General features: G+C 31.0%; 1 protein-coding gene across 1 annotated transcript in view; it reads right to left on the reverse strand.

Moving 5' to 3' along the window:
* Positions 1-286: 286 nt before the first annotated feature.
* LOC117180893 (histone-lysine N-methyltransferase SETD1B) overlaps positions 287-23,692 on the reverse strand; it is a 436,186-nt gene continuing 412,780 nt past the window's right edge. The window contains exon 8 of the mRNA XM_033373481.1: positions 287-471. Within this exon, the coding sequence (XP_033229372.1) occupies positions 386-471 (86 nt within the window). The 3' untranslated portion in view covers positions 287-385. The remainder of the gene's footprint in view (positions 472-23,692) is intronic.

Here is a 23,692-nt window from a genome sequence, read left to right on the forward strand (position 1 = left end):
CCACCAAAAAGATAGATGAATTGTTAACGAAAAATGTATTGGTTGAAATGTCAAACAAAACAGATTGTTGTTTTAAACGAGAAGAGTTTAACCTTACATAATTTGTGATGACCCCTAAATTTGAAGTTGAGTATACAGAAAATTCCCTGACTCTTTCAGATTTTCGCTGATAGCCTCTAACCAGTATAAAACTCTATGACTTTCCAGAATTCCCTGACCAGTTATAACCAAGTGTAATACTTATAGTAGCAATTATAATACTTACGAAAACCGAACTTCATCGTAAATTTGTCTATAATTTCTTGGCGATGAAGTGACACCACGATGCAAGTCGCGCTTAAATTCTTTCTCCTTCAGCTGTGTTATGTTCGGTCGGTGTGTGTGTCTATTTTTTAACTGGAATGCTCCGTCCTTCAAGATACCTGTTTTGCCGGACAGCTGCCACTTTTATGGAATTTGCACACGAAATACCTGCAATTTTTCTCAATGAAACAATGTAAATTTGTAAAACCTTAAATTAAAAAAAAAAATTGTAATGTCAGTTTTCATTTTTAAAAAACCACACTTCTGTTTTTTGACAATCTTTTGTTAAATTTGGGCTTCTGTAAGATATAAGTATCTTATCATTGGTCGAAAAACTGTTGGATAAATATATTCAAAAATTAAATGCAAGCTAAACCATTGGTGTGGCAATAAGAATCATTTTGCATAAAATGGAATTTTTGCATTTTTCTTGGAAATAACGAGATATATGAACAAGTTCTGTATAAAGGAGTATCTACGAAATAAAACCCTACCAATAACTTTTATTTTTAACCAACCCACACGCCTATTCCCCTGCAGCGCCACAATTATGGCCTAAAGCTTTAAAAAGAAAAACATTTTTATGTATTATTGTTAATTTTTATCAATTTCTGTCGTCTTTATCATGCAAGTAATTACTAATGGACACTAACTTCACATGACTTTTTAAACAATGCTGTATTCTTTAAATAAATGCATATTATTTAAGCAATTATTTATTCACAAAAAATATCTTAAAAAATCGTATTTTCTGATTGAACTGTAATATTTGTTCATTGCTTAGAGTAGTAAATTTTATTAAAAACATTCTGTAATCATTTAAATAATTAAATATTGTTTATTTACAAAACTTCTAGAAATTGAGATGTCCATTTTTTCTTCTACTTGATATCCTATGCTACTTTTCACACATTTATTCTAATTTTTAACAAATATCTATTTCTTTAAACAATTTTTATTTCCTCAAGAATTTTTTGCTCATATCTAAACAAAATAGAATACATAAAATTATTTTTTAAAGTGGATAGTGAATAAAAAAAATATGTTAACAATTTTTTAATTTTTCAAACAAATATGCATTTTTTCAAATTATTTTTAAAATCAAATTTTCCGAATTTAATGTATTATTGACTGACTCCGAGTAATAGAAAATTCTGCTAAAAGCTTTGGTTTATACAATGATTTTTTTTTAATTCCCTTTAAATTGACTATGGATAGCTAACATCTTTTTTTGCACTACTAAATAAAGCATAAGTGATAATCAAATTTAAAGTATATAAGTGTATTTATTATTGAATTTTTCATATTTTTGTAAACATTACTATGATTATATTATAAAAAAGTAAATTCGATAATGCGAAAGATGATTCGAGTTTCAACATTTTCTCTGAACAACATTTATGAGGATTAAGTGTTATATTTTAGGTGATTTATAATAAACAAAAGATAAAAACATTACTTGAGTTAATTTTGAGAAATTAGTACAATTTATTCATAATCATTTGAATAATAAATAGCATAAGAGAATCCAATTTTAAAATTTTAAAAAATTGGAAGCGACTCAAATGATGACAGAAATTGTAGAAAATTCATAATGATACCTCAAAATGTACTTTTTTAAAATTTCTGAGTCACATTTGGGGCACTGCACGGGGGTGAGGGTGGGTTAAAAATAAAAGTTCTTAGTATGGTTTTATTTCGTAGATACTCCTCTTCAACCCTAAAAAAAGTTGACAGATTTCCATGAAACCCTGGAGCATGAGTTCAACTCTTCGAAAATCCGAAATTTACTCATGTTAATCAAACTGAATTTAAAAGTGTCCGATGGCACGTGCAAACCTTTGTATTTTAAAAAACAAATTAGGATTTATTTTCTCAGAAATCGCAACTTTTGGGGGTGACTTACCCTCTAGAGTGAAAAAAAATGTTTTGATGCTTTTTTGGACCACCCTAATATATATCAAAAATGTACAAAAATGCGTAACAACATTTTTTTACATGCTAGAGGGCAACGATCCCCCTCCCCCCCATTTTATACCAAATCTGAAAAAGGAAATCGCCTAATTTTCTATTTTTTCATTTCAACAAGTGCCGGTTTTGACTTGAAGTTTCCCATGTAAAATGCATGGGGAAAAATCACTTTTTTGGTTTTTTTAGAATAATTTTTTGGGCTTTGAAAAAATGTCACGGGAAAGTGTGGGGGCCTGTGGAGAATTATCCAACGAAGAATTTTATTTCTCATACTTAAAACCAAAAATGTCAATTTTTTATAAAATCGAGCTTTTGAAGACTGTATTCTCGTTTTTTTTTACTGAAAATGATTAATATTGGTCTATTGGATATATACATTATCATTGGTTAATTAATTTTCAATTATTCAAACAAATGGAATTTGTTTAATTAATTTTTTTCTCGAAAATTCGTTTCTTTTCCTAAAAATTATTACTATTAGGCTAGTAGAATATTTATTAACATTGGTTAATTAATTTTTTAGCATTTCAACAAATCGGATTTGTTTAAGCAATTTTTTTCATATGAATAATTCATATTTTTGAATAGTTCATATTGAATAATGTAATATTCAAAAATGTTGGGAGGATTCAGAAGTCGTGCTTCCTAAACCTTTCCGAACAGTTGAGGCAGAAGAGTGTGAAAAACTTTTCCAAAAGACTCACTCTAGGACTAAAGATGGGAGATACGTCATGCATCTGCCCATCAAGAGTGACGTAACATCGTTAGGAGATTCCTACTCTGCAACTCTACGCATGTTATGTCATATGGAACAGCGGCTCAAACGAGATGTTCATCTCTAAGAAGCGTATGCCAAATTCATGGAAGAACACCATTTACTTTAGAATATGGACTCCATCAACATCCCTACAGATCCAAGGAGCATCTCGCGGTCATTTTTTCTTCTGCATCATGGAATTTGGCGTGAATCTAGTTCAGCCACGAAACTACGAGTCGGTTTTAATGGTTCTCGACGATATAGTCGAGACATTTCATTGAACGAGGGTCTTTATACAGGGCCAGAATTACAATGAAATATTTCAGATATCTTGCTGCAGTGGCATCTTCACTTCATTGTCTTTTCTGCAGATGTCGAAAAAATGTATCGACAGATCATCGTCCACCAAGATGATCAGGATCTCCAACTTATTCTGTGGCGAGGAAGTCAAAATGAGCCAGTGCAAGTATTTCGACGCAGTACTTTCACATATGGTCTGACTTGTGCCCCATCTCTAGATCTTCGCACCGTTCAGCAGCTTGGTCTTGATGAAGGGGATGGATATCCCTTGGCTGCTGAAGTGGTAAAAAATGGCATCTACGTCGATGATGTCTTATCAGGAGCGGATAATTTGGAAGATGCTATTGAATTACACAACCAACTACGTGGTGCCTTTACGGCGGGCGGTCTGCCGCTCAAAAAGTGGAATTCAAACAGTCATGAGCTAATCAGCACGTTGCAGAGGATCTGCACGCGTTATCTCCAGATATATCATGGCAATCAGAAACATCGGTTTTGATGCTTCTGTTGACTTGGAACCTCAGTACCGATTGTTTTAGTTTCCAGGTTGATCTTAGGCCTATTAAAGATGTCATCCAAGAACTCTGGAAGCTTAATTTATTCTGGGATGATCCTTTGCCTGAAAGAGCTGGTAATTGATGGATAAAATATTATGAAGATCTTCCTCGTCTTTCCGCAGTTAGGGTATCTCGGTGGATATAATTTCGTTCGACGATGTGCTGTTTCGAGCTTCATGGCTTTGTTGACGCTTCTGAAGAAACATACGGTGCTGTCGTTTATTTAAAGACAATTTCGCCTAACGGAAATTGTTTTATTGGACTCATTTCTTCAAAGACAAAAGTCGCTCCTGTTCAAACTGGTCCACTTTCTCGTCGTGAGCTATGTGCCTCAGTTTTTTTAGCTCGTCTAGTCGCTCACCTTCAAATTCAACTGCATTTTGATACTGCTCTACATTTGTGGTCTGATTCTTTGAACACACTTCATTGGTTTTCAGCTGTTCCTACAAGATGGATGACATACATCGTAAATCGGGCCTCGGAAATCGAAACGATCGTTACTTCAGCAATTTGACATCATTTTCCGGGTGCAGATAATCCAGCTGACTGTGCTTCTCGCGGGTTGTCATCTCTGCTTGGTCCTCCAGAGAACACAGTGGCCAAAGAAGAACGTCGAGTTACTGTCAACGTAGCAGTTCTTGTTAATGAACCGTGTGAGCTTCTGAGTCGTTATTCTTCTTTGGACAAATTACTACGAGTTACTGCTTGTTGTCTTCGTTTTCGAGACGCTTTGAAATGTCGTTCTATTATTATTTCTCGGACTTTAGTTGCATTAGATCTTCAAACAACTCTTTTATTATGGATTTAGCAAGAACAAAGTCGCTATTTTCTTAATGAAATCACTGCTCTAAAAAATAAATTTCAGATTTCTAAGTGTAGCACTATGATAAAGTTGACTCCGTTTTTTGATGGTCAACTTCTTCGTGCCGGAGGTCTTCTAATTTATGATGAGAAGCATCCACTGATTCTACCTCCTGAGTTAATTCTTACAACTGTTATCATCCGCAAGTGCCATCTTCGCTATCTTCATAGGGGTGTCCAACTTACCCTTGGAACGTTACGACAATCTTATTGGATTCTTTGAGGTCGCAGTTTGGTACGATCATTGATTCATCAGTGCAGCAACTGATTGGTGACCTCTTTTCCATCCACATTACTCCACCTGAGCGAGCATTTCATCAACACTGGGGTAGGCTATGCTGGCCCCATCAATGTTCGCACATGCAAAGGACTAGGTCATAATTCCCACAAAGCCTGGATTCGTATTTTTGTCTGTTTTGCCTTTCACCTCGAGCTGGTTTCCGATTACACTGCAGAAGTCTCCATAGCTGCTTATATTCGCTTCACTTCTCGTCGTTGTCTTTGTCGAACGTTGTCTAGTGACGAAGGTACGAATTTTGTGGGAGCAGATCGTCAACTACGGGAAATGTTTTCTGCGGCATTAGCAGAGTTTGCTTCAGTCGCTACATACCTTGCTTGGCATGGTACCCATTGGAGATTCAATCCTCTCGCAGCACTTTACGTCGGAGGTTTATGGGAAGCTGCAGTTAATTCAACGAAATTCCATCTTCGTCGAGTTATTAGAGACTCTACATTGACGTTTGAAGAAATGGCGACTCTATTAGCACAAATTGAGGCTTGCCTTAATTCTCGGCCTCTCAGAGATTAGTCAGATGATCCAACAGACATTTCTTCCCTCACACCAGGACATTTTCTCATTGGATGTCCACTGAATGCAGTTCCAGAACCATCGCTTGCAGACGTTCTTCCAAATCGATTGACTCGCTGGTAGTTGATCCAGCAAATGCGTGATCATTTTTGGAAACGCTCGTCAGCTGACTATTTGAAAGAACTTGAACCTCGATCCATGTGGACTACTTCATCGCCATCAATACAGATTTGAGATTTAGTTCTCATTCGACATGACAACCTTTCATCTACTCAATGGACTATGGGTCGGGTTATAAAGCTTCATCCTGGTAAGGATGGCATAGTTCGGGTTGTCACTCTCAATAAAAAGACTAGTACACTCGAGCGGCCAATCGATAAATTGTGCCTTCTTCCACCTTCATCTTAAGTGCAGTGATTGTGAGCCTATTTCGTCGAGGATGAAAGCGGGCGAAATGTTGTGAATTGGACATTAGTTCACTGTTTTTATCAATTTTTTTAATTGTGTTCTCATTTTTTATTTTATTTGCGTTCTTCATTACATTTATATTTCTTGGAATTGCCCTTGTATTTGATTTCCATATTGCGTAATGTCTAACTTTATGTCTAAGCCAGTCTTATCGTTTTCGTGCTCTCTCTCTCTCTCTTACACATAATCTTGTTGCTTGGCTTCTCAATTTTCTTTTCTCGCCTCGTAAGTCCGTGTTGACCAAACAATAAGTTCTGTTGATTTTATACAATTTTAAATACAAAGTTCTAATCTATTTATAATAAAGACCGCGCTTTTACGGCGTTATTTTATTAACTAAAGTGCTGTGGTTCTGATTGACTTAGCCTAAACATGCATATCTCCCTACTGTTTTTATTTAAAATAAAAGTATTATTTTAGTTAAAATTGTGAAGGATAGCAAGAGTTTCACCCACCTAGCGTCCGGCAAGGTGTATATATTGTAGAACGCAAGGCTCATAGAGCCAGTTCTTTTGACTACCCAGAACGGCATTTTACTTTGAATCTCTAATAAAGAATCGTGATATCTCATCAAGAGATATCACTAGTTAAAAAAACAGAATCTTGATTTCTGAATCATTACATTTGGCGATCCTGCTAGGATTGTCTTTTCGACCTTTAAATATCTGTGGATGAAATTAAGAAAAGGAATCCAATAGAAGTCAATACCTGTGAAAGGCCTCAAATCTATGGACCCAGGAAAAAAGAATTTTACGAATTCAACGCAAAGCAACTCCGGGATATTACTATGGTAAAATCCCGCTAATAAAAGTGAAATAGTGCGAGACACACTTCGGTAAAACCCTACGAGGCCCGCAATCAGATGGAAGACGCATCTGCGTGAAGGGACAGCCAAGCAGCCTACTTAGCAGCAGTGATAGCAAAGACAATCGGCCGACTCAGCAACATTGATAGCAGAGCGACGAGTCACTCTTCCGACAGCATCCCACTTACGGTGTAAGAATTTATCTAATTATAAAACTATCTAAAACTCCAAAGAGTATAAGTCTCCTTCTTAAACTTAAGTTTATAACGATTTGTGTCTCCATTTCACTGTATTAAAATACTCAAGAGTACACATACCTTTGTACGCGTAAGGAAGAGACCCGACAAGATAAAATAGGTCGATAGACACCACACTGGCGTTTAATAACTATAAGACTGTCACAGAGTTACACAATCACCAACTCGAGCCCAGTCTTCTACTCAGTCCGCGCATGATCTATTACTACAAATCATTCGGAAGGTGGGCACTTTATCTCTTGAATAGTACTAAAGCAATGAAAAGAATGAACCTAACGGAAACTAGGAATACCATAACCATACCAATGAGACGCAATGAAGGAATCCCAGCCAAAGATCTTATTAGAGCCATTCGTCCTTTAAATGGACAAGACGACATGAGCGTCGAAGACTTAATTAAAATCGTCACACGATCAGAATCACAGTGTTCTAAACCACAATTGGTGCTTGATTTTATATTATCTGAAGAAATACTGGGCCAAGCTGAAAGAAAAATAAGATTTTCTCGTATCAACACCTTTCCGAATTATACGAGACATTGAGACAAGATCTCAAACAAACCGGTTCCGTCCTATCAATAAAAAGCAAACTCGACTCATACAAACAAGGACAAACGGAGACAGTACCAAATTTCTCTTGCGGTTGAAACAAATCATTAATTAACTCAAATATGCAGTTCAAGCACAATTCACTACAGACGAAAAAGAAAGGAGAATTAGATTAGAAATTGAAGAACAAGAAAATGTCAACCGATACATGATAAATCTCAGAAGGGAAATAGGAGTACAAGTTCGGTATATGAGACCAATTAACATCGCAGAAGCGCAAAAGGTAGCAACTGAATATGAGATGTGGTTGAGAGAGGCCCAACCTTTAACAAACGCTCCTCCTACACCAAGACCCTCACCTCGCTTCGTACCTCGACCAATACCTCCCGCACGTCAAGAAACTAATACTTCAGGAAGCACAGGCGCTAAAGCACTGAACCAAACTATACCGCTGGCAGAAAGAGCAAAAATGACATGCCATAAGTGTGGAAAAATTGGACACTTCGCAGCCAAGTACTTCTCAAATAAAACGCAAAATTTTCAACAAGGCCATCACCAAATGAGACCTCCACAAGTAAAGCATATACTAGATCAGGAATTGGAACCATTTCAAGAAGAAATTTCCCAGGAGGAAATGGAGCAACAAATCCAATACGAGTAATGAGCAAAATCGCTACTATATGGGGAGAACTTAAATCAATACGAGGAAGAAGTGAAGGACAAGAATATAAATAACTATAAGATACAGTGGCCGCGATAAATTTAATTGAAAAAGGAACCATCCCCAACCTATCAGCCTTTAAATATAAAAAGAAATTCGCGATGGGCAACGACCTGGAATATACAAATGAAGCATGCCATTTAAATTATTTGGGCAAAATTCACCTATTCCATTTAGTCAATCACGATTTTTCATTATCGGAAGATAGAGTTATAAGTCAGCCTTTCCTTAATAAATTCTCTCGCCACGCAATAACACCAACTTACCTTGTAATGGACAACAATAAAACAAAATTAATTAAAGAGAAAGAATTCCTAGCACCTAAAACAGCCAAAGTGTGTAAAATACCCATCAACGAAGAAAATCAACATATTTGGATTGAAAACAAAGAAAATATTCCTGATAGCATCTACACCATCCATCAAGGAACAATCATCGCGCCATACTAAAATTACTCGGAGAAACCCACTTAAGTGACCGATAACCAACCGTTCGAGCAAATGAAAACTATTAATACCATCAACACATCAATACCACACATAAAAAAAATCAATTGATATCGAAGCAGGAACAGACCAATTTCACAAAAAATAGGATAAATTTCAGGAACTGCTTAATAACTGTATTATACTGCTTAACTGTATTATACTGATTAATTAATTGTATAATAACAAAGTATGCATTTCGATACAAATTTAACGACTTTCTTGAAAACTTGTTTGGTCTTAGTTAAAAATCCATATTTTAGCTTTGAAAATTCGTCTTCTTGGCTTTGAAAATCCGTCTTTTTGGCTTGAAAACTGTACAGTTTGGTAGAGAATTCAACTGATTGGTTGTTTTTTTTCAACTATTTAGGTTAAAATTGATGTAATTTGTGCAGAACTCGTCTATTTTGGTAGAAAATTAATATTTCTTTGTTAAAATTTTTAATATTTTGTTTGAAAATGAATTTGTTTTATTTAAGGATTCAACTCTTTTTTTTAATTCGTCTTTTTGATAAAGTTTCCCTATTTTTTAGAAATGAAAATCTTTCTTTGTTTGAAAGTTGAACTACTTCGTTCATTAATGACAAACAGTACGATTTTACCAAATCCTCCGTCACACCAAATCATTTTACGTAATTTTTGGGTGACCGCTAAATTCACAAGAAACATGTAGTCGTGAAAAATTATGTGAAATGCGAGCGGTCAAAACTTTTGAACCCTGACAAAGGGGGGTACGTGTATGAGAATTTCAGAATAAAAGTTTTTGTAATTTATGCAAAGCCCCTTGCTTGCCATGCATAAAAGTATAAAACAAAACAAAGATTTTTTAATTAAAATTTTCCTGAATGAAAAATGTCATCTTCGCTCATTAAAAGAAATTATAACTTAAACACAAGTTCTATTTATCAGCATGTTTAACTTTTGTCTGAAACATTTCTCTCGAAAACGCATATTTTCGCCGATCAGCCGTATAAACCTTGTTTGTATTTACACGACTCTGGAATTACCCCGAAGGTCATCGGGTCACATGACCTTGAGGCATATCTAAACGTGAAATTTCGTGTTGTTTCGATTAGCAGTGTCAAAAATAGGGGTTTCCATTTGAAAAATAAAAGTTGAACTTGAAATAACCTTGAGCTCAACGCCAAGATCAGCTCCAAGGCCACCATTCAGATACTTATAAAAAACTGTGAAACTTTTGTCTTAAAAAGTTCTCTCGAAAACGCATATTTTCGCTGATCAGCCGTCTAGAGCTTTTTTGAGTTTACCAGACCCTGGAATGACCTCGAAGGTAATCAGGTCACATGTCCTTGATGCATATATGAACGTAAAATTGTGCGTGCTTTCGATTGGTGGTGTCAAAAATAAGGGTTTCCATTTGAAAAATAAAAGATGATCTTGAAATAACCTTGAAGGTCAACGCGAATGTCATCTTCAAGGTCATCATTCAAATCCTAGTCCAAAACCCTGAACTTTTGCCTGAACCATTTCTCTCGAAAACGCATATTTTCGATGATAGGGGGGGGGGGGCATTGATAATTTTTGATAACCCTGTATGTGTTATTTTTCATAAGCTTTTCTCACTCTTTACTTGATGTAAATCAAACGTTTAATCATTTTAGTTTAGAAATCTATTCGCAATAGTCTAAAAAATGTCTCTTCAAAATGTCAAGTTACACAATCATATCTGAGGATCACAAAGAGCCTCCAAATATTTCCATTTTATGCCATTTTTGTTATTCCTAAAACTTTTGCATAATATTTCTGAGAAATAAAAATGCGATAAATGCAATATTCACTGATCAGTGAACAAGCATATCAAATTTCAAATAAATTGACTCAAGACCGCAGGCAGAAATCATTTCGAGTTCATCACTACAAAGAGCCTACTCGTATCATCCTTAATATAAAATCTCTGAACGATATTGTCGATTTCGATTGTCACAATACTCGATTTCATTGCTATATGCGTGTGACACGAGGAATTCTTCCTCCTCCCGTGGATTCAACCCCGCTCGCCAAGTTAGGATGGCATGCCTATTCCCGTGTTTCCTATGTCCATGATTGGAAAATATTGGATAAATTGTCACGATTGCTCGTTCGTTGATAGCTACACGCGTGCGACAAAGGCATCCGTGAGTCACCGTGAGTTAGACAGAAATGGAACGGTGCACGTGTTTTCTTGAAGTTAATGATGCCAGCGAAGCTATCTTGATCTGCGCTTGCTTGGATTTGACTGATGTTCATTGGCTACGGTGCGCGTCTGTACTTGATTTTTAAATACGTACGCGAACTAGAGCCAATGAGCGCCACACAGTTCAAGCATGCGCAAGTATTCTTGGATCATTGTTAGGAATAATAATCGAATCAAAATTCAAAGTGGATAATACGAATCAACGCTTCTCCTTTACCACTACTTTTACCACCACCTTGCCACCCGTACCGTCGCAATACAGGGCGCCTGCTTGTTATTTATTATCGAATTCTTATTTCAATTTAAGCCTCTCTGCTTGTTATTTATGAACGTATTTTCATTTCAATTTCGGAAAGGTCATTTTAAAGCCTCCAAAGCATTTGAACGAGCTATTTGGACAATTCAATGTATCTACCTGAGTGCCTGCGGAGAATTTCCCAGAGCTTCTCAGAGACTTGAGAATATTTAGCATATACTCTGAGATTTCTATCGGTAAGGTTAGTATATTTTTAATTACAAGTTAATGTTTAAGCTATTATTTGTTATTTGTTATTCAATGTAAATCATTCGTATATCTACAAAAAATCTATAAAATACTATTTTTTGCTATGAAAAGTTACGAAAATGTACTACAAAAACTTCACGAAATTTAAGCTTTTACTCATTTTTCGTAATACGAAAAAAGTACTCCGTGTTTGAAATACATTGAAAATTATTGAAATTTTTCATACAAATTTCACAAAAATTTCATTCAAATTTATAAAATTTTTGGTGAAAAAAAAGAAACTATTTTAATAAGGATTAAAATAAAAAATAGCTTTTTATGTTTTCATCCTTCTTCTTTTTGATAAATGTTTTAACTGCGAGCAGTTCGCTCTTGAATTGCAAAATGTAATATTAACCTCAAAATCTCAATAAATTGCTACCGCAATTGCTACCGTTTTAAGTATACAAGATTAATTTTCTATTAAAAAAAAAAAAATTAACAAATAATATAATTTTCAACTAAATTCATTTTCAATCCAAGTACAATAATATAAAAAGTATTTAAAATAAGATAGAATTCACTTAAAATCAGGCAGGTTCTACACATTATATAGCAGAATCTCTTAGTGATTAACATTTTTTTAGTAAATTATGCAAGACGTTTTTTCTCACACAAGACCAAAAATGGAATCTGGACACCTATGTTAAGAATAATGAAATACAGATTAATTCTTCACCCATAGAATAATTTTTAACTAAAAAACAGGAAGTTTCAATAAAAAATATCAAATTTTAAACAAAAATAGCATAATTCAGTTTTTATTTTATAAAAGTTAATATTCAATAAAAAAAAGAAATTTTCTTTAGGTTATTTAAAATTTTAATAAAAAGAGATGAACATGACACCAAATAGTAAAAGTTTTAACAAAAACGATGGTTTTTCAATCACAAATATTGATTTACTATTTTTTAAAAATATTTTTAAAGAAATAATATAATTTTCAACTAAATTAATTTTCAATGCAAGAAAAATATTATAAAAAGTATTTAAAATAAAATAGAATTTAATTGAAATCAGACAGGTTCTACACATTAGATAGCAGAATCTTTCAGCGATTAACATTTTTTTATAGCAAAATCTGCAAGACGTTTTTTTCCTATTTAAGACCAAAAAAATCGAATTTGGCATCTATGTTAAGAATAAGAAAAAACAGAATAATTTTGTATCCATAAGATTAATTCTTTACAAAAAACTGTTATTTTTCAACTAACAATGATATAATTAAAATTTCCCTTAAATACATTAATTTTTAACAAAAAAAATCAAGAAAATAGTTGAATCCTCAATAAACAAGATAAGATTTTGACAAAGAAAAATAATTTTCTACCAAAAAGACGAATTTTCAAATGAAAAAATTAATTTTTGATTAAAAATATAAATATCAATTTGTAATTCCAAATTTAGGTGTTCAACTAAAAGTGTGGTAGTTAAATTTGCAGTTAGAGAATTTAATTCTTAACAAAAAAACGGAATATGCAACTTAATAGTTTTGTTCTTAATCACAAAGATGAATTTTCAAACAAGAAGACTAATTTCCTACCAAAATAACGAATTTTCATCGAAATATGTGCATTTTCAAACCAATGGTTGAATTTTTAACCACAAAAGATCAATTTTTAACTTCAAATATCAATTCTCTACTAACAATGGTATAATCCAATTTTAGCTTACGTACATTAATTTTTGACTAACTATAAAGGAACTTTCAACAAAATAGTTCAATTCTCAATCAAGAATATGAATTTTCAAGGAAGAAGTTTTATATTTCTAACAAAAAACACAAATTTTCAACAAAATACATAAATTTTCAAACAAATAATTCCATTTTTAACTAAAAAAAATCAAGGTTCAATAAAAAATGTCAAATTTCAAACAAAAATAGAATAATGCAGTTTTTAGTTTAGAAAAGTTAATATTCAATCAAAAAAACGAAATTTTCCAAAGATTATTTCAAATTTTAACTAAAACAAATGACATTGACATCAAATATTTTTAAATAAATAACAGAATTTTGTAGACATTGTTGATGTAAGCTGTTGGCGTTAGGGTCAGGTGAATTGAAACTAATTAAGTTGTTTCAAACGTTTCGGCACACAATGGTGGCCTTCATCAGTGAGTTTTATTAAATCTGTGAAAAGTACACAATATCTTGTAGGTACGCAGTTTTACAATTGGAAGCATTATTATTTTATTAATATCTTAGATGTGAACTAATAAAAAATGAAAATGACTTATTTTTAAATTTAAATTTTGTTTAATTTTATTGATTATATTAAATTTTTCATTATTTTACTCGTTTTTCGTTATTTTTTAAATAATCTGTCTGTACGAAAATTATAGTATTATTATAAATTGTAAAAGACTTTATACAGATTTAAATTGTTTCTAACTAAATTAATTTTCAATCCAAAAACAATATCATAAAAAGTATTTAGAATAAGATAGAGTTCACTTAAAATCAGACAGGTTCTATACATTATTTATCAGAATCGTTAGCGATAAAATTGTTGTTATAGTAAATTATGCAAGACGTTTTTTCCCTATATAAGACAACAAAAAATCGAATTTGTACATCTCTGTTAAAAATGATTTTAAAAAAACAGATTCATTTTTACCCATAAAATTAATTCTCTAAAAAAAACTATAAGTTTTCAACCAATAATGATATAATTAACATTTTCCTTGAAGACATTAACTTTTAACAAACAAACAAAAATCAAGAAAATAGTTGAATCGTCAATAAACAAGATAAGATTTTAACAATGAAAATTAGTTTTCTACCAAAAATTGTACATTTAAATTTAAAAAAAAATAGCTGAATCCTCAATCAAAAAGATTCCTTAAGAATAACTAATTTTCTATTGGTGTGCAACCAATCTCCAATTGTTTGTCTTGTTACTGCGCCATACCTCTCAAAGATGTAAGATAAATAACCCATGTTGTCCAAAACGTTGTTGACTTGTTAATTGTAAAATGATTTGATGAAACAAATCAATCCTTTCTTCGACCGTTGATATTTATTGATTTCTAACCGTAGATTTTAAAATTATTTATGTCTGACAGATTTTTTTCTTTGCTATTGCTATTTAATTTGGTTGAAAATGTATCATTTTTGGTCAAAAATGCAATTGTTTGGTTGAAATATCAACTGTACATCTTCTTGGGTTTAAAAGTCGATTATTTCACTAAAAGTTAAACTACTTTGTACAAAAAAATACGCTTTTTTCAACAAGGTTTTTTAATTATGATTGAAAATTGAACTATTGGGTTAAAAGTTTAACTCTTTCATTGAAAACTTATTTTTTTTGCTCAAGAAATTCAACTTTTTGTGTATAATTCTTCTTTTTGACTTTAAAATTAAATAATTTTGTTGAAAATTAATTTTTTTTTCTCGTTCAATTCAATTTTTTACCACAATTTTTATCTGGAAATTGAACTATTCCATTTTTGGTTGAAACTTTATCCTGTACATTGTACTCGTATTAGTTAAAACACCAGTCATTTGATAGAAGATTAATTTATTTGTTTTCGATTACGATTTTTTTTAATTGAAACAATTGTAAAATAAAATGTATTACATTTAATTTAAGGTATTAAAAATTGAAAAATAATTGATTTTACAAGATGATTCTGAATCCGTTCAAAATTAAAGAAGAAATAGATGTTAGTTTATAAAATTATTTTCAATCATTTTTGGTCAAAAATGCAATTGTTTGGTTGAAATGTCAACTGTACATCTTCTTGGGTTTAAAAGTCGTTTATTTCACTAAGGGTTGAACTACTTTGTAAAAAATACTTTTTTTCTTAACTAGGTTTTATGATTATGGATAAAAAGAGAAGTATTTGGTTGAAAGTTTAACTCTTTGATTGAAAACTTTTTTTTTGCTTAAAGAATTCAACTTTTTGTAGATAATTCGTCTTTTTGACTTTAAAATTAAATAATTTCGTTGAAAATTCATGTATTTTGTTTAAAATTTGTCTTTTTTTGTAGATCATTAATTTTCATGATCGAAAATTCATCTTGTTGGTTGACCATTTAACAACTTTGTTAAAAATTTATTTTTTCGGTTAAAAATTTTTTTCCATCTGTAAATGTAACTATTCTAGGATTGATTAAAAATTAATCGTTTTTATCTGGAAATTTAACTATTGAAAATTAATATATTTTGTTAATTAGATTTTTTTCCTAAAATTAAAAAAACTGCAAAATAAAAAAATTGCCTTAAAATCGTCCTGATTCTTTTTTTTATCTTTTATTGTTTAAATCTTTTTAAATATTGACTTAAAATCATTTTTCAAAATAAAAAATCATTTTAATTTTCTTAGCAATCACAACAATTTTTGTTATTCTTTTTAAATATTTTACAATTCTCAAAAAGCTTAATTTATTTTTTAAATTTTTGTTTTGAACAGTTGTTTGTAATGGATTGTTTTAAATAAACGGTCAAATAGAGCTAATAATTAACGAAATTTTCTTTTTTTAATTAAAAAATTTCAAATTGAATGTGTTAAAAATAAAATTTTTTTAGACGGAAATAATATTTGAAGTCATAATTGAAAATAATTTTATAAACTAATATCTATTCATTCTTTAATTTTGAACGGATTCAGAATCATCTTGTAAAATCAATTATTTTTCAATTTTTAATACCTTAAATTAAATGTAATACATTTTATTTTAAAATTCTTTCAATTAAAAAAAATCGTAATCGAAAACAAATAAATTAATCTTCTATCAAATGATTGGTGTTTTAACTAATACAATGTACAGGATAAAGTTTCAACCAAAAATGGAATAGTTCAATTTCCAGATAAAAACTGTGGTAAAAAATTGAATTGAACAAGAAAAAAAAATTAATTTTCAACAAAATTATTTAATTTTAAAGTCAAAACGAAGAATTATACACAAAAAGTTGAATTTCTTGAGCAAAAAAAAATGAGTTTTCAATGAAAGAGTTAAACTTTTAACCCAATAGTTCAATTTTCAATCATAATTAAAAAACCTTGTTGAAAAAAACGTATTTTTTTGTACAAAGTAGTTTAACTTTTAATGAAATAATCGACTTTTAAACCCAAGAAGATGCCCAGTTGATATTTCAACCAAACAATAGCATTTTTGACCAAAAATGATACATTTTCAACCAGAAAGATTAAATTTCTACCGAACAAGGTCAATATCTAATAAAATACATGACCTTTGAACGAAATTATTTAAATCTAAAGTCAAAAGAGTATTATCTAGAAAAAAGCTGAATTTTTAACCCAATTTAAAGGAAAATAGTTGAATTTTCAACTAAAATTATGAATTCTTAATAAGAAAAAATAATTTTTTTTACTAAGTAGTTCAACTTTAAGTGAATAATCGAATTTTCCACCCAAAAATTATGATTTTAATTTTTAACAATATAGTTGCATTTACAACAAAACGACTTTACAACCAACAAATATTTGCAGTTGATAATTCAACCGAAAAATGTAATTTGTAATCAAAAAGTATAAATTTTCCACAAAACAATTTAGTTTCTACAAAGAAAGACGAATTTTTAACAAAATACATGATTTTGTAACCAAAAATGGTATAGATTAATTGTCAGTTTTAAAAATTTATTTTCAACGAAAGAGATGAACCTTCAAATAAAGAAAATAAAAATTTTAACAAAGTAGTTAAACATTTGATAGAAAAGAGCACTTTTTACAAAATAGTTACATTTTAAACAAAATAATTAATTTTTCAATCAAATAATTGAGTTTTTATCCAAACGAGATGAATTCCGAAATCGCCAATTTCTTTAATTTCTTTCAAATGCGGATCAAGATATAAATAAGACTATTATAATATAACATAATTATAATATTATCATTAATAATATATGTATATATTTATATATAATAGTATTAATATTTATATAATTTATATTTTATACTTGAAATAACGTAACCTCAAAATATACGCATATAAAGAGGCGCGCGAAGTATTCAAATCATGAGAATCGCCAGCATCGAAATCTGGAAATATTAAAATCACAATCTCTTCATTTTATTTCAAAGCAGATAGAGATATAAATAGAACCACCAAAGTGTTCCGACCTGCAATCGTGCACCTTCGAGTTTTCAAATTCAGAAGAGGAGAAATGGGTTGCGCGCGCAATCCAGTCATCTACATCGCCTGCTACTATATTCACACGGACATAGGCCTGGGATAGTATTGGACGACGTCTCAGATCTGGGATCACTGTTACAAAGTACCCGTAAAGACCCCATTGGGTCCCCATTCGGTTCTTTTTTAAAAAACTAAAAAAAAAACAGCAAAATCAACTTTTAAATTGTTGAAATTCGGATTCTACGTTAAAATTCCCTATAGAAGCTCACGGAATAATCGCAATCGTTTTTTTTGCAACACTTCAAGCGCATCATCTGTAAGTAGCGGTCAACAGGCGTTATACGTCTTTTTTTTTTAACTTTTTATTTTTCCCAAAAAAAACTATTGCGATTAATTCTCGACTTTCTATAGGGAATTCTAACGCAGAATCCGAATTTCAACAATTTAAAAGTTGCTATTTCTGTTTTTTCGAGTTTTTTAAAAAGGAACCGAATGGGGACCCAATGGGATGCATGTTGCTTGCGTGTGTGTGCATATACATATACATATGCTATATTTAATTTTTAAGGTTTGAATGTATGTATTTTGTAATATTCGTTGAAATAATGATGCTAGAAAGTACAAAATTTCTTACGGGAATTGAGAGAAGATGCAAATATGTACGATTGTAATAAGATATGACCTGCTAAAAGATAAGAGTTTCGCGAGGATGATGTGAATAGCTATAATGAGTTACTTGAAGATTTTTTAGTGGCATTTTTTTAAGGTAGCCCAAACAACGTTCCAATAAAATTTTACATTTTTAATTTCTTCACTGATACATCTTCCTCTATAAAGAAGGATGGAAGCAGACTGAGTAAAAAGGAGCTTATCTGATTATTGAATTCATCATTTCCGATTAAGTTATTCTGTTATATAATAATTACAGAATGTATTCAGATTTTAGTTTTTATATTTACAAATTATTTTACATGTTTAAATTTAATTTTAGTTTAGTATAGGCATAAACCAACCTTAAATAATCAATCAATGGTTTGAAGCCATATTAAAATGATAAGACTCCTTAAATGAATTTCAAATGATAAGTGCTTTTAAATATTTCAATCTATTCTTAGATGCTCGAATTTAAATTTTTATTTGTCTTGGTTTCGACTCAAAGTTTGAACTTTCCGCATTTTGAGCTATTCAATTTTAAACTCATTTAAAATTCGATATTGTAACATTTATAGGGTTTCCAGTTTATTAAATTGTTCATATCTAAAAGCTAGAGTTTGAATTTACGAACAAAAAGGACCATTGTATCAGGAACATATAGGTATAAATACGGATAATACTTTTCTCTAAATCTGAATCAGTGAAATTTCACTGACTAAAATAGCTAGAAATGGGTCACTGACAATCAGTAAAAGTCTGTTTAAATACTTTAAAATATTTTTAAATTACATGAAAATCCTTAAACTCTTTTGATTTTTTTAAAGTCATTTAAAATGCTTTCTAAAATTTTAAATTCCTCTACTCACTTATTAAACCATATTAAATCCATTGAAATGGCACAAAATCCCTTAAAATCACTAAAAATCTCTTGGACTCATAAAAAGTATTTTAAGGTCTCTAAAATCTCTTGAAAATTCTTATGCTTTTTGTGATTCCTCTCTAATATTTTAAACTTCTTTAAAATCACTTAAAATATTTTGAAATATTTTGAAAGATGTCGCATAGTTGTCCCGATGGTTGATTCATGCTTGGGCCATTGTTAGACTAATAGTCGACCTAATTTCTTCAGAATTTTTAAACCCCTTTATACCAATCTCCGCGCCGACTTTGGCAAGGAGTTGGGCCGGTAGTGAACGTTACTCGTTAACAAAAGACGTCCCATAGTTGGCCCGATGGTTGGTCCATGCGTGGGCCATTGTTGGGCCAATAGTCGGTCTAACTTCTTCAGAACTTTCTCAATACCTTTATACCGATCTCTGGGTCGTCTTTGGCCCAGAGTTGGGCCAGTAGTCAGATTTACTCGTTAACGAAGGGTTTCCCATAGTTGCCCTGATGGTTGGTCCATGTTCGAGCCAAAGTCGGGCCAACAGTCGGTCCCAGATTGTCTGCCAACGTTGGCTGTTTAGGTTGGGCCGACAAAAGTATCTTATAATTATAAAAGGTGGCCCAACTTTGGCTGCCGATCTACGGCGAGCCAAAGTCGGTTCGACTTTGGGCCAACGCACCTGCTCTGGGCGCCGACCTGAGTTCACATCTGGGAAGCAAGGTATATATGTATATGTCGGGCTGTCTCTCTCTCCAACTTTCTCTTTACAGCCTGCTCCTTGGCACTCATTTTTTGGTTTAATACCAATATTTAATGTTTCCTATTATAATGTTAAGTAATGCGAGTATGTCAAGATGACTATTCTGGTTCTAGTAGCAGTATGACGAAGAGAATGAACTAATAAGTACCGGTAGGTGATTTAAGTAAATATTATCATCGGAACTATAATTCCGATTGTGAATGCATATTATAAAGAGAATGCTGACTACGCTAAAACAGAAAAATGATTTCCTATTGAAGCTTCACAATCATAATTTCAATAAAAAATAGCTTCTTTGAATTAGACAGACACTTATTTACTTATAAATCAATATATTTTGATAATAAAAATATATACTAATATTATGAGGATGTATATAAATATAAAAAAATTAAAATTAAAATTATTTCTTGAAAAAAAGATCCTACTCCACATTCACTCCATAGGCAATCGAACCACAAAACTTCTGATTTCCGGTCAGGTGCTTTTTTACAAAACTTTAAAAATTTGAAAATATAAAAAAAGATCATTTTATATATTATTATTTAATTCCACATTTGCTTACTAACTTCTTAATGAAATAAATATGAGATTATTTAACTTTGATTTATTTAACTTATTGTATAAATTTTTATTTCCCAATTTGGGAGTTTGATGAATTCCATCTCAAAATTAGTAAAATTTGCCAAGAAGGAACCTAATATTAATAGTTTAATACTAATAACTCATTTAATACAAATAACTCATTTCCAAAGGCCTTTAATAAGGTTGGCCACAGGTGAGGTGAAACCTGGAAATAAGTAAAAAGTAATGGAGTTTCTCAAAAAATCACTTTAAACAACTGAAAAGTAATAAGTTCAGCATTTTTTTCCTTGATTTATTAAAGATTTTATAGTTAGAGTATTAAGGGATTCTAATTTTGGTGTTTAAACATTATGGTTTAAGGAAAAATGAAAAGAGTTTGTGAGAGGAAAAAAGTAGGTAGAAGTAAGGGAATTTTTAAAACGGTTTGCCACCATCCTGTCTTTAGTACTTTTTTAACAAGACGCATGTCCGACGAACTAACTTTGAGATCTTGCTCATGGAAATGAAATGCAACGGATTGATTTTGATAATCTTTTAGTATGTTCATTAATTAATTTACATATATTATAAGGAATATCGTCTTTAAAAGAATATTTTGAAATTGAATGGCCTCAACAAAATTTTGTGTTATTAGACAATGGTTGAAAAATGCTTTAATTTTATTTTCTCTTTTATCATAACACTTGATTTCACACATTGAATGTTTTTTGAGATCCATGCTATCATAAAATATTTTCAGTATTTTCAAATGGTAGGTCCTACATGTACTATACTCGGAAATCTATAGGCTTACAAGTAGATGCTTATAGACGAGCATCAGAACACTAGCGGAGTTAAATGTTATATATCAAATTAGCACTTCAGTTTTTCAATTACATTAGCAACTTTTAGTTCGCTTATGACGTGTGCTTTTGATATTTTTTCTACTTCAAATTTTTTATGTGTACCAAACATTGATTTTTATTCTTCTCTAATACTGATAAATATGCGCAATTCCATGTCCAGTAATCTGAAGTATTCCAGCCATTGTTTGCAATTTTAAATAAAATTCTAATATTCGTTTTCCTAAGTGTTAAAAGAAAGAACCTTACAATACTCGTTCAAAAATTCAAAAACAAAAGAAATTAAAACTTAACCAATTTTTTCCTTTTCTTTTGCACATTAATCACTCAGGTGATTTTAATGATATTGGGGTGTATTTTTTAGAAATTATTTTTAATAAGGTGCAGTTTCCAAAAAATATTTTTGAAAAAAATTCAAAAGCTTCTCGGGTTTTTCAAAATTAAGTTTTCGAACTGTATTTCTCAAATAAATACAACTTTTATTTTCTTCAGTTTCTTTCATATGGATAGCTCACAATGTCATCTACAACCCCTGTAAATATTAAAAAGGGATCTCCTGAGTTTTCGAGAAAACATGTAATAAATTGTAAACTATCTGTGTGAAAAAATAGAGACAATAAAAAATGGACTTTTTCGAAAATTCAGTCATAAATTTGATTTTGAAAAATCCAAGAAGTTTTGAAAATTTGTTTTAAAAATTATTTTATCCAAACTGCGTCTTATTACGAATAATTTAAAAACTTTCATATAATTACAATTGCCAAATTTATGCATGTTCAAAAAAAGAACATTTTTTATTTTTAAAACCCCCTGTTTTTTTAATTTTTCTAAAATTATTTTAGGCATTTTTTCTACTGTTAATATCATATGACAAATGCGTGTTTCAGATAAACAATTTTTTTAAATAAAAGTAAAGTTGAGATTTGGGTAGCATCCAGAATATAATAATTCTTATACTAGATTTACTAACAAATATTCAAAAATAACTATACTATATCAATTTCACCTCTAAAATTTATTATAGGTATAAAGTTGTGTATGCATATAAATTAACACGTGAAAATGCAATAATCAACTATTAGAACTTTGCAAAAAAAACTTTTTGTATATATATATATATATATATCGCATTTTAATTGTCTAGAAATCTATTTTTATAATATAGACAGAAGTACTGAAGATTTCAAACTCTGCTGTTTGTATAAGTTAGAAGTAATCAAGTTAAGCAAGTTCAATAAACTATTATAATATGGGGAGGAAGGAAGAAAATTTTGGATCAAAAAGATGAGGAGGAAGAATGGGTATTGAATGAATAATAAACCTTAAATCAAATATTAGAATGTTGAAACCTGTGTTGAAAGTCCTGTACTTTGTTTGAAATAACTTTTATATTTCCAGGTGGATGGAGTGAAGAAATAAACTTGTGTACATTAAAAAAATGGATTTATTTAACATATATAATTATTATATATAAAACGAACTATATAATATTGGATAATGAATGAACTTATTGATTCCTTATTATAGTATTGCGTCTATTTTATAAGTATTTATAAACTAATTCCTAATTCCTAATGCCTAAAGCCTCTCGGCTAACCTAGTTGGAAGTATTACAAAAGAAATCTGAAATATAACCGACATCTGTGCATGGCCGTCTGCAAATTTCTGTGAACTATTCTATAAAAATTATTGCTACGCTGATAATAATATATGTAATAAGATTTCAGATTATTAAAATATTGCAAATTATTATTGAATATTTTATGTGACTAAACAAGATTTAAACTAAATTAAAAAATATTTTAAGATATTATGAAAGATATTAAAAAATCAATATATATAATTAAAAATTTGTTATAAGGACAACCGCAGGATTTCGCCGGGAGCGGGTGCTAATCTGAAAAATTGCACCCGCTTCCAGCGAAATCGCGGTAAAATTTCAGCCATAACCACGTCTCACAACCGTGAGATAGGTGGTTACAGTCTGTAAAGGAATCAATACGACGATCCAGCAAAAGCCTCGTGGACCCTAAGAACACGGAGCGACCCAAGGACAACCGCCTTCTGCATTTTTCCCGCAAGTGTTCTAGCATATTGTTGACACGTAGGGATGCTTTTTAGGCTATTAGCAAGTGAGAGCTTGGCACCTCCAAGAGCGCCGATGATAAGGACGATCAGTTAAACAGAATATTCCGGGTACAATCGTTGCAACTCCCTTATAAGGTTTCGATACCTCTCTTTCTTTTCATTCTCCTTGGCTATGATGTTTTTGTCAGCTGGTGC

The sequence above is a fragment of the Belonocnema kinseyi genome, chromosome 9, assembly GCF_010883055.1.
Source record: "Belonocnema kinseyi isolate 2016_QV_RU_SX_M_011 chromosome 9, B_treatae_v1, whole genome shotgun sequence".
In the NCBI taxonomy this organism is placed as follows: Eukaryota; Metazoa; Arthropoda; class Insecta; order Hymenoptera; family Cynipidae; genus Belonocnema; species Belonocnema kinseyi.